Source organism: Sceloporus occidentalis, unplaced genomic scaffold, assembly GCF_023333645.1.
Source record: "Sceloporus occidentalis isolate IW3139 unplaced genomic scaffold, rSceOcc1.0.p SCAF_6, whole genome shotgun sequence".
In the NCBI taxonomy this organism is placed as follows: Eukaryota; Metazoa; Chordata; class Lepidosauria; order Squamata; family Phrynosomatidae; genus Sceloporus; species Sceloporus occidentalis.
Genome location: NW_028316986.1, coordinates 64,476,654 through 64,490,077, shown reverse-complemented (window position 1 = coordinate 64,490,077; position 13,424 = coordinate 64,476,654). Strand labels below are relative to the sequence as shown.

The window sequence follows — 13,424 nt, the reverse complement described above, 5'->3', positions numbered from 1 at the left end:
CAGATCCCTTTCACATGTAGTTTCATTCAGCCAGGTGTCCCCCATAATCCTATATCTGTGCATTTCATTTTTCTGCCCTAAGTGCAGTACCTTATATTTCTCTGTGTTGAATTCCATTTTGTTAGCTTTGGCCCAGCTTTCTAGTCTATTAAGGCCATTTTGAATCTTGATCCTGTCCTCTGGAGTAATAGCTATTCCTCCTAATTTGGTGTCATCTGCAAATTTGATAAGTATGCTCCCAATTCTTCATCCAGGTCATTGATAAAGATGTTGAATAGCACTGGGCCCAGGACAGAGCCCCACTGGTCACTTCTCTTTCACTTCAGCCACATGAAGCTATGCCTATGTAAAGACCGTATGCCGTAGGCAGGCATTTATTTGGATTCTGATCACTCATTATGTAAAGTGCTGTGCAAATTTATGGCACTATATAAATAAACTTTAATATAATAATAATAATAATAATAATAATAATTGAGGCTGTGCATATGATATTGTAATTTAAAGGTATAGTTTGTAATTTTGCTAGTTGTTTTAATGCCACAACTATTACTAGATCCAGTGATATGTGGGAATTATGACTAACGAGGAGTACAAAAGCCATTACTAAAGATTCTGTCTGGTGTGGTAAGGAAGGAGGAGGAGGAGGAGGTCAACATCAGGGGCACCAGGGGTTACCAATCATCTACACTTCCCAGGCTCCCCTAGCACTGAGCCCAGGGCAGTTAAAGCGCTCTCAGAGTGGGTTTTGGGCCAGGGATTTGGGAACGAGGGACTCTCTATCTAGGCGGAGGGAAACGACGTCAGCCGGTAGGGTAAGTACTTCCAAAACCCACCAGGGACGCCTCACTGATCTAGAGAGCTCCATCCGCGCGAAGCAAAAGCCCCAGCGCCCACAAGGAGGGAGGCTTGGGCTGTGCGCCTGCGCAGTCGGTGACAGTCCCGTGCGCATGCGCCCTCTTCTTCCTACCCAGCCGGCAAGCTCTGTGCTCTCAGAACTGTCTGGGAGAGCGAAGGGAGAGGAAGATGGCTCCCACGCGCCACGAAGGGGACAAGCAGCGGAGGGGCCTCCCGGGGGACGGTGCGTTTCCTTCCTGGGCGTGGAAGGCTTTGGATTCCTTCCGGGGTCTTGGGAGCAGGAGGAGGGACTACTGGGGGGCTTTGCTACCAATTACTGCCTCACTCTGAGGCTGAGAGAGTGTGACTGGCCTCAAGGGCCTCAAGGGATGTCATATTGAGGAGGGAGCAAGCTTGTTTTCTGCTGCTCCAGAGAACAGGACCAGGACCAATGGATGCAAGCTGCAGGAAAAGAGATTCCACCTCAACATTAGGAGGAGCTAATGTTCCTGACAGTAAGGGCTGTTCTACAGTGCAGCACACTCCCTCAGAGAGTGGTGGAGTTTTCTTCTTTGGAGGTCTTTAAGCAGAGGCTGGATGGCCATCTGTCAAGTATGCTTTGATTGGGAGTTCCTGCATGGCAGAATAGGGTTGGACTGGGTGGCCCTTGCAGTCTCTTCCAACTCTACGATTCTATGACTCTAGGTAAGGCATTGAGAAACTTCTGCACAAACCTTGTGCAAGTCACACTCTCTCAGCCTCAGGGGAAGGCAATGGCAAACCCCTTCTGAACAAATCTTGCCAAGGAAACCCTAGTATAGGTTCACCTCATGGTCTCCATAAGTTGGAAACAACTTGATGGCGCACAACGGCGACCAGCACAACTTTGCTCTGGTGCTACAACAGACTACAGCTCCCAGAAATTCATAGCCTTGAGCCACAGCAGTTAAAGTGGTGTCAAGCCGGATTTATTTCTGTAGTGCAGATGCAGCTGTGGTTAAATTGCTGCCAAGTTGGCTTTGATTATGAATGAGACCCTTGTTATTAATAGCCCCCCTACCCCCAACTAAAGGTTTTGCAAATTCAGGTGCATGGCTTGCTTGGCAGAACCAAGTTTATAGAGTAAGAAGAATTCATTTTCCTCCCCTGGTTTATATGTTTTCGTTTCTTGTCTCGCTCTCCCATTAGTAGCTGTACCAGACTGAAAAACATGATGCAATACAGCATGCAGATTAAATAATATATGAATGAGCTGAGCTCCACGCGGAGAGTTCGTTGCTTTTGTCCCTACATATTAAAAAGGCAGTATCAGCCAAAAGAATAGTACCAGCCACCGGCAACTTGATTTCCAACCTTGTGTATATTTCTGTGTCTCAGATACCTCAATGTTGAGATATAATTCTGAGATACTTCATGTTGAGATACATCAGTATGATTTCTTTTTAGTAACCCATGTGGAAAGTCTCCCTCTTACTTTCGGTTTCTCAGACTGGCACATGGTTTTGTTTTTATTTATTCATTTATTTATTTTGCAGGTTTTAAAGTGGGGAGAATACAAGAAATCAGCTGCATTTTCAAAGAACTTTAGGTCCACGGTGACCAAGCGTCCTCCTTTTCCAGGACACGTCCTACATTTCCACCTTCTGTCCAGGAAGAATTTCAAAACCGCCTCCATTTTGAGCATGACAAAGAAGCATGGAATTACATTCATATGAGTGTTTTTGAGCTGTTATTTGGGAATGTCCCACATTTTGCGGTGCCTTGTCCTCCTTTGTGGTTAGGGCATTTGGTCACCTTTGTTCACGCACAAGTATTACTCAACGGCACTGACAGACTTTTAAAAACACCATTGTTATTTGATCTGAACATTTATAGATTATGTAAATACGTTACAAAACTTCAGATTTACCACTAAGTCCTCTTAATCTCTGCTCCTGCCATGGTGAATAAAACAAAGCAGGCTTTTTCATATTTACAGAACTTGGACACTTTTAAAAGTTATAGCAAAATTGAATATATATTTGGGCACTACACTTCATGCTGTTTGAAAGATTACTGAATAGTCCACACTGCTGAAAGCTGTACAACATTTACTGTGTTGTCTGTGTGAAGGATGCAAGCTGAAGGTGTGAAGGGAGAGTCTACCTTACCATAATTTTGTGTCGGCTGCAACCTATGAGCCCTGGTGGCACAGTAGTTAAATGCCAGTACTGCAGCCACTCACTCAAAACCATAAGGTTGTGAGTTCAATACCAGCAAAAGGGCTCAAGCTTGACTCAGGCTTGCATCCTTCCGAGGAGGTCGCTAAAATGAGTACCCAGATTGTTGGGGCAATTAGCTTACAGTTGTAAACCACTTAGACACTGTTAGTTCACTATAAAGCGGTATATAAATGAAGTTGTTTTTATTACTGTGAGGGGGAAAAGACTAATTGAAGAATACGGGCATATGTGTGCCTGCCCAAGGATTGAGGTCTGCTGTCAGAGGCTCTCATCTCTGTCTCACCTTTGAGATCATTATGCTGGGTGAGGACATGCAAGAGCAGGGTGACCAGGTGACCAGATATCTTAACGGCAAAGGAGGACAAGTCACTGCAAAATGTAGGACATTCAAGGAAAATGTAGGCCATTACCAAATAAAAGCAAAGAACACTACTGCATATATAAATTCATGCTTCTTAGTCATGCTTAGAAGGGAGGACATTTTGAAATTCCTCCTGGACAGAAGGCTGAAATGTAGGACATATCCTGGAAAAGGACGACTTCTGGTAATCTGTGCAAGGGGGCTTGCTTAGTTGTGGCAATCTAATTGTGGAATGCTTCCCCTCAGAGACCAATATTAAACCAATGTTGGCTTCATTTAGGCACCAAAGGAAGACATTCCAATGCACTAAAACCTTTGGTCAATAACAACAGCACTTACATTTCTGTACTGCTTATCGGTGAACCCAGCACTCCCTAAGCAGAGTTGTCAGAAGCACGTTGTGTGCTTTCCAACTTATGGCAACCATAAGGTGAACCTATCATAGGGTTTTCTTGGCAAGTTTCTTCAGAAGGGGTTTGCTATTGTCTTTTCTTGAGGCCGAGGGAGTGTGACTTGCCCAAAGTCACCTGGTGGGTTTCCATGGCTGTACAGAGATTTGAACCCTGGTCCCCAGAGCCCTGGTGGCACAGTGGTTAAGTGCTTGTACTGCAGCCACTCACTCAAAACCATAAGGTTGCGAGTTTAATATCAGCAAAAGGGCTCAAGCTTGACTTAGGCTTGCATCCTCCTGAGGTCACTAAAACGAGTATCCAGATTGTTGGGGGCAATTAGCGTACAGTTGTAGCCTGCTTAGACACTGTTAGTTCAGTATGAAGCGGTATATAAATGGAACTGATTGTTTGTTTTTGTTATAGTGCAACACTCGAATTACTGTGCCACGCTGGTTCTTTTGAAGTATAATAAACTTATTAATAGGATTTACATTCAACGATAAACCATTGTTTAGTTGCTAAATTTTATCATTATGTTGGTGATCAGGAATTTGTTGTTTTTAACTGCCATCAAGTTGATTTCAACTTATAGCGACCCTATGAATGAGAGACCTCCAACTTACTCTATAATCAATAGCCCTGCTTAGATCTTGTAAACTTAGGACCTTGGCTTCTTTGAGTATCTATCTGCAGTAAGCCTTCCTCTTTTCCTTTTGCCTTCTACCATACCAAGCATTATTGCCTTTTCAAGTGAGTCATGTCTTTATTTATTTATTTACTTCATTATTTACTTCATTTGTGTGCCACCTTTCTCCCAGAAGGAACCCAAGGTGGCTCACGTACAAAGATGTCTTCTCACGATATGTACATCAGTCTCAGTTTAATCATCTTGGCTTCCAGAGAGAGCTCAGGCCTGATTTGTTCTAGGGCCCGTTTATTTGTCTTTCCAGTAATCCACAGTATCCATAGAACTCTTTTCCAGCACCACATCTCAAATGCATTGATTCTTTTCCTATCAGGTTTCTTTGCTGCCAAGCTTCCCCAATCACATATGGAAATTGGAAATACAATGGCATGGACAGTCCTGATTTTGGAATTCAAAGATATATCTTCACACTTAAGGATTTTCTTTAGTCCCTTCATAATTGCTAGTCATCTTCTAATTTCTTGTCTGAAGTCTCCATATTGGTTAATGACTGAGTCAAAGTACAGGAAATAATTGACAAGGTACAGGAAATCATTGACTGTCTTCATAGTCTATTTTAAAGTTACATATATAATCTGTGATCCTTATTTTTGCTTTCTTAATGTTCAACTATAAACTGTAAACTTTATAATTTCTTTACAATTTGTCAAGAATTGTTCCAGTTCTTCACTATTTTCTGCTAGTAGTATGGTGTCATCTGCATACGGTATCTTAAATTCTTGATGTTCCTTCATCCAGTTTTCATGCCTTCTTCCTCAGAGTCTAATCCAGTTTTGCTTATATGTTCAGCATACAAATTAAACAGACAGGGTGATGAAATGCAGCCTTGCCTGACATCCCTACCAATTGGAAACCCCTCTGTTTCTTCCTATTCTGTCCTAATAGTGACCTCTTGTCCTGATTACAGGTTACACATTAGACTAATCAAATACTGTGGTTTCTTTAAGAGCAATCCATAGTTTTTCATAATCTACACAATTATAGATTTTATAGATTATAGCTCTGCATATCCTTCAGCCGAAATCAGTGGAGTTGTGAACACTCTCCAAAATACAGGGCCATTAAATATTAAAAGAACAAAGTCTGCATTATTCTGCTTTATATCTATACCTATACCTATAGATATAGATATTCCAGATAGTCCTTGAAAAGGATGAACCAATGATATGTGTTGGAATCAGTCCCAGGGACATCTGATGCAATCTATCCAGGTGATTACTCAGCCCATTTAGGACATTGCCCTATATACTCAATTATAAATTGAACAATTTATGCCCCAAAATTGACCCTAAAATCCAGGGTTAACTTATATACAGGTCAATACAGTTATACTGCTGAGAAAGGTCCTAAAAAAAGCAGCCCCAATGTCCCAATTTCAGTTCCTCGGCAGTGATTTCTGAAAGACCTGCCAAAGCAGGAGTGTGTGTGTGTGTGGTGATTCTCTTCCCAATCTGATGTTAGAACCTTCTCTCCCCATCCTCCGCCTCTGGATCTCTCTGACCACCAAACATCCCGTTTTCCTCCACTTCCTTCTTCTCAATTTGATTCGTTAAAACATTCTCATCCCCTAAGGTTTTCCTTCAGTTTATCCACGGTTCATTTCAAAATCCGTTTTTGGCTCCCAACATGACTTATATATGAGATTGGCTAGTACACAAGTATATATGTATTTTGATCATTTATACATTATTTTACAATTATTCTCTATAGTATTTAGACTAAGATTGTAGGGCTAGAATCTTTATTCAGACCAAAAGGCAAAAGGGATTTCAATTTTAGAATCCATTCAACATCTTTTTTTCTTCAAAATATATTGTTATTATAAATTCTTTCTATTTCCCAAAAGTGGAAATTTGATAAAGAATATTAGATTTCTTCAAAATGGCCAACTAGAGGAGCCCCCACCCTTCTATTCTTCAAATTGGAGAGACTTTTTCTATTCTTTACTTTATGAGTCTCAAAATCCTTCTCACATAGTTTCTTGCACGGGCATTTAATAACTTAAATCACACAGCTAGTATTGCATGTACCAAGATGAGATAATTTGTATTGTTGGTCAAAACAATTTATACATTCTGTTATTTTAGTTGCATAGATGCAATATGTATAATGGCCACCTGGATGGTGCCCTATTGGTTTAGGCATAGCCATCATAATATTGTCAGTTGCTTATTTTAAAACTTTGCAATCAACATGCATTACTAAGCTCCTGATATTTCTTGTTCTTTTGAATGAAACCATTTTTTTTCCTTCGGATCCTGGGATATTATCAAATATTTTCTCACAGTTAGTAATCTGTGAATATGGATTATCCTCTTGCATTTGGCTTTTTGAAGGATTCTTTGTGATAATATCTGGTACTCACATTTCTCGGTTAAGCCCATTCTAGGTCTTTGCATAGAAGACTACATTGAAAACAGCCAATATGAGTTGTTGCATAGAATTATAGGTGCTATGGTCTGTATCATGTCATACTTTTCCTTTTAGAGGACAGCTTCTGCACCAGGTACTGACAAAGCCCTTGTATAGATAGATGTGTCTTCATCCTCTTGGTGAGCACAGAAAACTGCCTCATAACCTTGTTATCTTTAAAGGATTTCAAAACAGTATGTTCTCATTTGACTATAGAACTAGAACTTTGAGCACTTCTTTGAAGATTACATTTTAAGTAAACTTTAAGTCTTAATAAAATTGGTTAGACTTGAGAGTAAACATTTTTAAAATGGGGCTATCAGTTGATTGCTTTTATATGGCAGCCATCTCGGTACCACCATTGTCTCATTAGGAAAGACTGGTAAAAGAATATGCTTGTGTGTAGACATGTATGGGAGGTGTGTGGATAGAAAATGTAACTCTGGTCCAAAACACGCTGCAGAAATAATCCAGTTTGAGACCACTTTAACTGCCCTGGCTCAGTGCTAGGGAATTGTTTATTGTGGGACCAGAACTCTCTAACAAAGGAGACTAAATGTCGTACATAACTACAATTCCCAGAATTCCCTAGCATTGAGCTGGCAGGTAAAGCAGTCTCATACTGGATTAGTTCTGCAGTGTGTTTCAGACCTCTGTTTGCAGTTGTCAGTTTCTGCAGTTATAGCAGAAACCTTGAACCTAAAGAAGCTTTAGCCTATCTGCATTCTTTTAAACTTAGCTAGATATGCTTCGTTTGAACTGCTTTACCAAATTACTTGTCCTTTATGGGCAATCTTAGCTTCAGATTTTTTAGCTAATATGTGAGAGGCTTTATTTGCCAACTGAAATGCACAGTATACTTGTTGCAAGCTTTCGAAGCTCCATGGGCTTCTTCATCAGGCAAGATGTTACAAACCAAACAGGTGGGGAAAAACAATTGGAAATGTTAGTTAGATGCCTGCATGTTGTTTCAGTCCTTTGTAAAGATGTTATGATGGGGAGGATATCTTTTGCAGGCAGGCTCCTCCTCCTTCTGGCCATGCGGCAATAAGGAGATTTTCAAAGTCCAGGAAATTTAGGCCTGTTACAGACTGCCAAAATAAAGCTGCTTCGGGTCTCTTTGAAGGTATGCTATTTAAATGATGCATGCATCCTAAGAATCCGGAAGCTGCACCAAAAGCTGCACTCTGGTGCTTAGGAATGGAGTGTGGCTTTGGTGCGACCTCCAGACTCTTAGGACCCATGCATCATTTAAATAGCATACCTCCAAAGAGACCTGAAGCAGCTTTATTTTGGCAGTCTGTAACAGGCCTTAGTCTATCTGCATCTCAACAGGGACCACTCTTTTGCAATCCACTATGTCTCCATTACAGTGAGGTCACAGGCATCTTTGTAGGCAGAGAAAAAGAGTCCTGTAACCTCACTGGAATGGAGACATACTGAATTACAAAAGAGGGGTCCCTGTATAGATGGAAACAACATGCAGGCATCTAACATCACCAATTGTTTTAAAACTGCAGAGTTTTAAAATAAACAACTGACAATATTATGATGGTCCCCCTCTGCTGATTTTATAAGACAGGAAGGGTATGGATCTAGTATGTATGTGGTAGATCTCACTTCTCCAAGGATCCTGCCACATCCTCATGTTGCACAATCTGAAACCTATCAAATAACATAGGACCGTGATGGCAAGCCTATGCCACGTGTGCCGGAATTGGCACTCCGGGCTGTTTTGCCAGGCACGGGCACCAGGGGAAGGAGAAACAGGTACGCGTGTGCCTGTTGCTCCTTCTCCCTGCCATTTTCGGACCTCCTGCTGTCTCTCGGAGATAGAGGGAAGGCAGAAAATGGCGCTGGAGAGAAGGAGCCAGAGGCACACGTGTCTGGCTCCTTCTCCCAGCCTTTTCCCGGTCTTCAGTTGCCTATTGAAGACAACTAGAGGCTGGGAAAGGGTCGGGGGGGAGGCGGAGTGACCGGCGCGTGCCAGAGACCTTTCCCAGCCTCCAACTGTCTCCAGAAAGACAGCTGGGGGCATTAAAAGGCCCCTGACGAGCAGTGGCGGCGAGCTGTGTCATGGGCTCCGTCGCGGCCCTTGCAGCCCCAGACCTCCCTCCGGAGAGAGATCTGGGGCTGCAAAGGCCGTGGAGGAGCCCAGGACAGTGGTGTGCCGGGTCCTGGGCTCCGTCGCAGTCCTTGCAGCCCCAGACCCCCTCCAGAGAGATCTGGGGCTGCAAAGGTCGTGGAGGAGCCCAGGAGGTGGTGTGTCGGGTCCTGGGCTCCGTCATGGCCCTTGCAGCCCCAGACCTCCCTCTGGAGAGAGAGATCTGGGGCTGCAAAGGCCGTGAAAGTGCCCAGAACGGCGGCATGCCATGTCCTGGGCTCCGTCGCGGCCCTTGCAGCCCCAGACCTACCTCCGGAGAGAGAGATCTGGGGCTGCAAAGGACGTGGAGGAGCACAGGACGGCAGCGTGCTGGGTCCTGGCTTCCGTCGCAGCCCTTGCAGCCCCAGACCTCCCTCCGGAGAGAGAGATTTGGGGCTGCAAAGGTCGTGAACGAGCCCAGGACGGCGGCGTGCCCATGCCCCTTCCTTGTGCTTCCCTTCCCTTCAGCCGAACGGGTCCCTTGGAGCCCATTTGGACGAAGGAAGGAGCCGAAGGGAAGGGCCTGGGGTGGGTGTCCAAGCCCTTCCCTTCAGCCTCCCTTCCCTTCGGCCGAATGGGCCCCTTGGAGCCCATTCGGCTGAAGGAAGGGGCCGAAGGGAAGGGCCTGGGACGGGTGCCCAAGCCCTTCCCTTTGGCTTCCTTTCCCTTCGGCTGAATGGGCCTCTTGGAGCCCGTTTGGCCGAAGAGAAGGGCCTGGGACGGGTGCCCAAGCCCTTCCCTTTGGCTTCCCTTCCCTTCGGCCAAACGGGCCCCTTGGAAGCTCCACCCCCAGCATGCGCCCCCCCCCCCCCCGGAGGGTGGAAACTCCGCCCTGGGCACGGCGAACCAAAAAGGTTCGCCATCACCGGCATAAGACAAGTAGAGGCGGGGTTATATTCACCAGACCTGTATTAGTCACAGCATCCAAATTGGAGCAGATCTGAATGATTTTATCTGTACATTGCCATGCAGATTCTACACAGCAGGCTTCCAGGTGGTCTGCTTTCTGCTCTTGTGTGGAGACAGCAAGGTGACCTAGCAACAAAAGATGAAATAGTGCTAAATAGGTGCTATTATATTTATGTGAATTCCTTCTCATGGACATTTCTTAGTCAGGCCCCAGCTAGAGTTTCAATCTGGCAGGACAAAAATGATTGTTTACAGAGTAGAAACAGTTATCCAAACCTTTTCCTTCCACTGTGGATGTTCAGTATAGCTGCCATTATGCAAACAATTTCTATATCTTCAGGATAGGGTGAGTATAGGAGCTAGGAGTTCTGATGATATCTTATTTCAATACTATGCACAGTTTGTTAAAGTAGATGTTTGCTGAAGAGTATGCTGGAGTGTAAATTTAACCTAACTTCGTTCCTAACACAGTTACCAAAAAAAGCCTGAAAGATGAAATTGAATCCATTTTGCAAGAGCGTATTATGGTTTTGGATGGAGGCATGGGGACCATGATCCAACAACACAACTTGACAGAAGAGGAATTCCAGGGACAAGAATTTAAAGATCATTTGAAACCGCTAAAAGGAAACAATGATCTGTTAAGCATTACTCAGCCTGATATAATCTACAAAATTCACAAGGTCAGTATAGGTTTTTTTTGGTGAACATCCTTATTAAAGGAATGTATTGATTCTTCTGGAATATATATGACAACTTTTAAGATCAACAATCATCATGGATACCTTTGTCCAAAAACTTCTGCAGATCAAGGTGTGTATAAGAATCATGAATCTCTTACATCTTTTGAATTATGTTATTAGAGAAGATACCATATATACTTGACTTTGGAGGTATGCTGTTTAAATTATGCATGCATCCTAAGAGGTCAGAAGCTGCGCCAAAGCCATGCTCCAGTCCTAAGGACTGGAGCACAGCTTTGGTGTGGCTTCTGGCTTCTTAAGATGTGTGTGTAATTTAAACACCATACGTCTAAAGTGACCCGAAGCAGCTTTATTTTGGCCTGTCTGTACGGGCCTTATGTCAACCTCAGGTGTAAGTCGAAGGCAGGTTTTAGGACCAAAATTATGGATTTTGATATGACTCATGGTTAAATCGAGGGTAAAAATGGCAACTGTTTTGGCAGTGATTACAGCCTTTAACTTGAATGTGATAACGTTGCCTGATTTTCACCCAGAAAACCTGACAAACATAATCAGATGTCTTATTCAGATCCTTCAGAGCCCAGTTCCTCTCAGTGCTCCTTTGAGGGGAAGCACCAAAGAGCCACCACTGTCACAATTTTTTTACCCTGGCATTCAAAAAGGCCAGAAGCTGTACCATGGCAGGGAGAGTAGAGTGGGTTCTGTGCTTCTTTTAGGTTCTCCCTCGACAGATATTACCTCTCACCTTTTGCTACTCTACTCAGAGAAGGGGATGGCTTCTTTCTTTAACAAGAGTTAAAATACAGTGCTTGTAGTGACCCTTGGATAAATCCACCAAGGCTTTTTGGGTCAATTTTTTGATTAAAATTTCTAGACTTATATGTGAGTATATACAGCATGTAAGTTGTTTCTGTTCACCTCCTATTGAAATGAACTGGGAAACTTTTATTAGTTTATAAGGGGCTGGATTATGCCCATGTTCTTTACAATTTTGTTTTGTTAATACTTGGATGGCATTTGGATTAGTTGGTCTGTTGGGCTTTTATCCATATTAGCTATCTTGAATGTTTAGAAAATAATAAATAAAAATAAATAAAAAAGAAAATATAAAGAATTAAAAGAAGATTAAAAATTTCAAAATCATGGTTTCATCCAATGTGTAAGAAACCTGTGACCCTCCAGAAGTGCAGCACCCATCACAACTGGGCATGCTATCTGAAGGTTATGGGAATTACTGCCCAACAACTTCTGGAGGGCCACACATTCCCCATGCTTACTGTAAGGATATAACAGGGTTATACAGTGCTCAATTTTAAGACAGGTAGTCTGACTCAAACTTCCATTCCATTTGCTGTGTCAGTGCTGAAGGGCATGGAGGGATGGGAAAGATAATAAGGTGCCCCCTCCTCCAGCCATGGCTTGAACAGTACTATTGCAGACTGGCTGGAAGTCTGAATGAGAGCCTTCTTGGTTTTGTGGAGATATGCTTTATTGTAGATTTCACTTCTAAACATTCAGTGTCTTATCTCTTTTGAAACATTTACGTTTAAAGCATGATTTGGTCTTTTTTCTTTGTTCTCTGTATTAGTGTGCTTTATTCTTCCAGATAATGTTAAAGTGTCCTTGGAAGCCTAAGACTGCAGCCATTGTTTTCCTATTCCTCTCTTGGTGACTTTGTGGTTAAATCAAATGGAACAGTCTCTGGGCATGATATAGTATGCTTCTGGGTACAGCTTGGAAATAATGCATAACAAATAATGGTGTTGCCTGTAATATCTTTGGGTTAATGAGAACATGATGGTATTCTTTCTGCAAAATAATGATATATGTGGTTACATTGATTCTGTTGGTGCAATAAGTAATCTTTACTTCTAAAATATTGGGCATTAATGTGGTTCTTAGCCATTTTTCTCCACCTCTCATTTTTAAAGTGTATTTTTTTTAAAAATAATTATTATAAAGTAATGAAAATGTTACATGTTAATAATGCATTACTAATATATTGATCTTAAAGTAACATGTAATGATAACACACTGCTTTGGAAAAGGTAATGGGTAATGCTCTTTGTGTTACTTTTTAAAAATATAGTATTCTGAGCTCTGTCCCTGAGCACTTAGCCTGTTTGTAAAATAATTTTTTTAATTTTCAACTGAGCTGAAGAAAAACAGCACCACAGGGCCCACATGTTTGGACCTCTAGGGATGCGCATCTAAGCCTAGAGTTTCCCAGAGATCCAAGTGTATTGCTTAATAATTTGTGGTTCCTCCGACTCCTTGGAGGAAGGCATGGGGGGAGGAAGGGAGGATGTCATCTGAGTTCTTGGAGGATTTGGAAGGCACAGGGGGAGGCAGGATGCCCTCTGAGTCCTCCATGGACTTGGAAGTCTTGGGGAGAAGCTACCCTTTTGGCCCCACCTCCACAAGTCCCACCCCCTGGAAGGCCTGCTCCCTGCATCAGGTGACACCTGAGCTGGTAATGCCACTGCCATTGACAGCCAAAAAGACAGCCAAATGTTTCATAGAACAGATCAAGCCGGAAATCTCCCTGGAAGCTAAGATAATTAAGGTGATGCTGTTATACTTTGTCCACATCATGAGAAGGCATGACTTATTAGAAAAGACAATAAAACTAGAAAAGGTTGAGGGAAGTAGAACAAGAGGAAGACCACATGCCAGAAGGATAGACTTGATCAGAAAGGCCGGGGGCCTGGATTTGCAGGACAGTGGAAGACAGTTTT

The 13,424-nt window shown here is 42.9% G+C and overlaps 1 protein-coding gene across 2 annotated transcripts in view; it reads left to right on the top strand.

Moving 5' to 3' along the window:
* The first annotated feature begins 1,004 nt into the window (after positions 1-1,004).
* MTR (5-methyltetrahydrofolate-homocysteine methyltransferase) overlaps positions 1,005-13,424 on the top strand; it is a 110,357-nt gene continuing 97,937 nt past the window's right edge. Inside the window, exons 1-2 of one of the 2 annotated variants that reach the window (XM_089529855.1) lie at positions 1,005-1,081; positions 10,454-10,665. In XM_089529855.1, the coding sequence (XP_089385981.1) occupies positions 1,027-1,081; positions 10,454-10,665 (267 nt within the window). In that variant the 5' untranslated portion in view covers positions 1,005-1,026. Of the gene's footprint in view, positions 1,082-10,280; positions 10,329-10,453; positions 10,666-13,424 lie in introns of those variants that run through there. The other variant, XM_089529856.1, reaches the window with a different exon arrangement.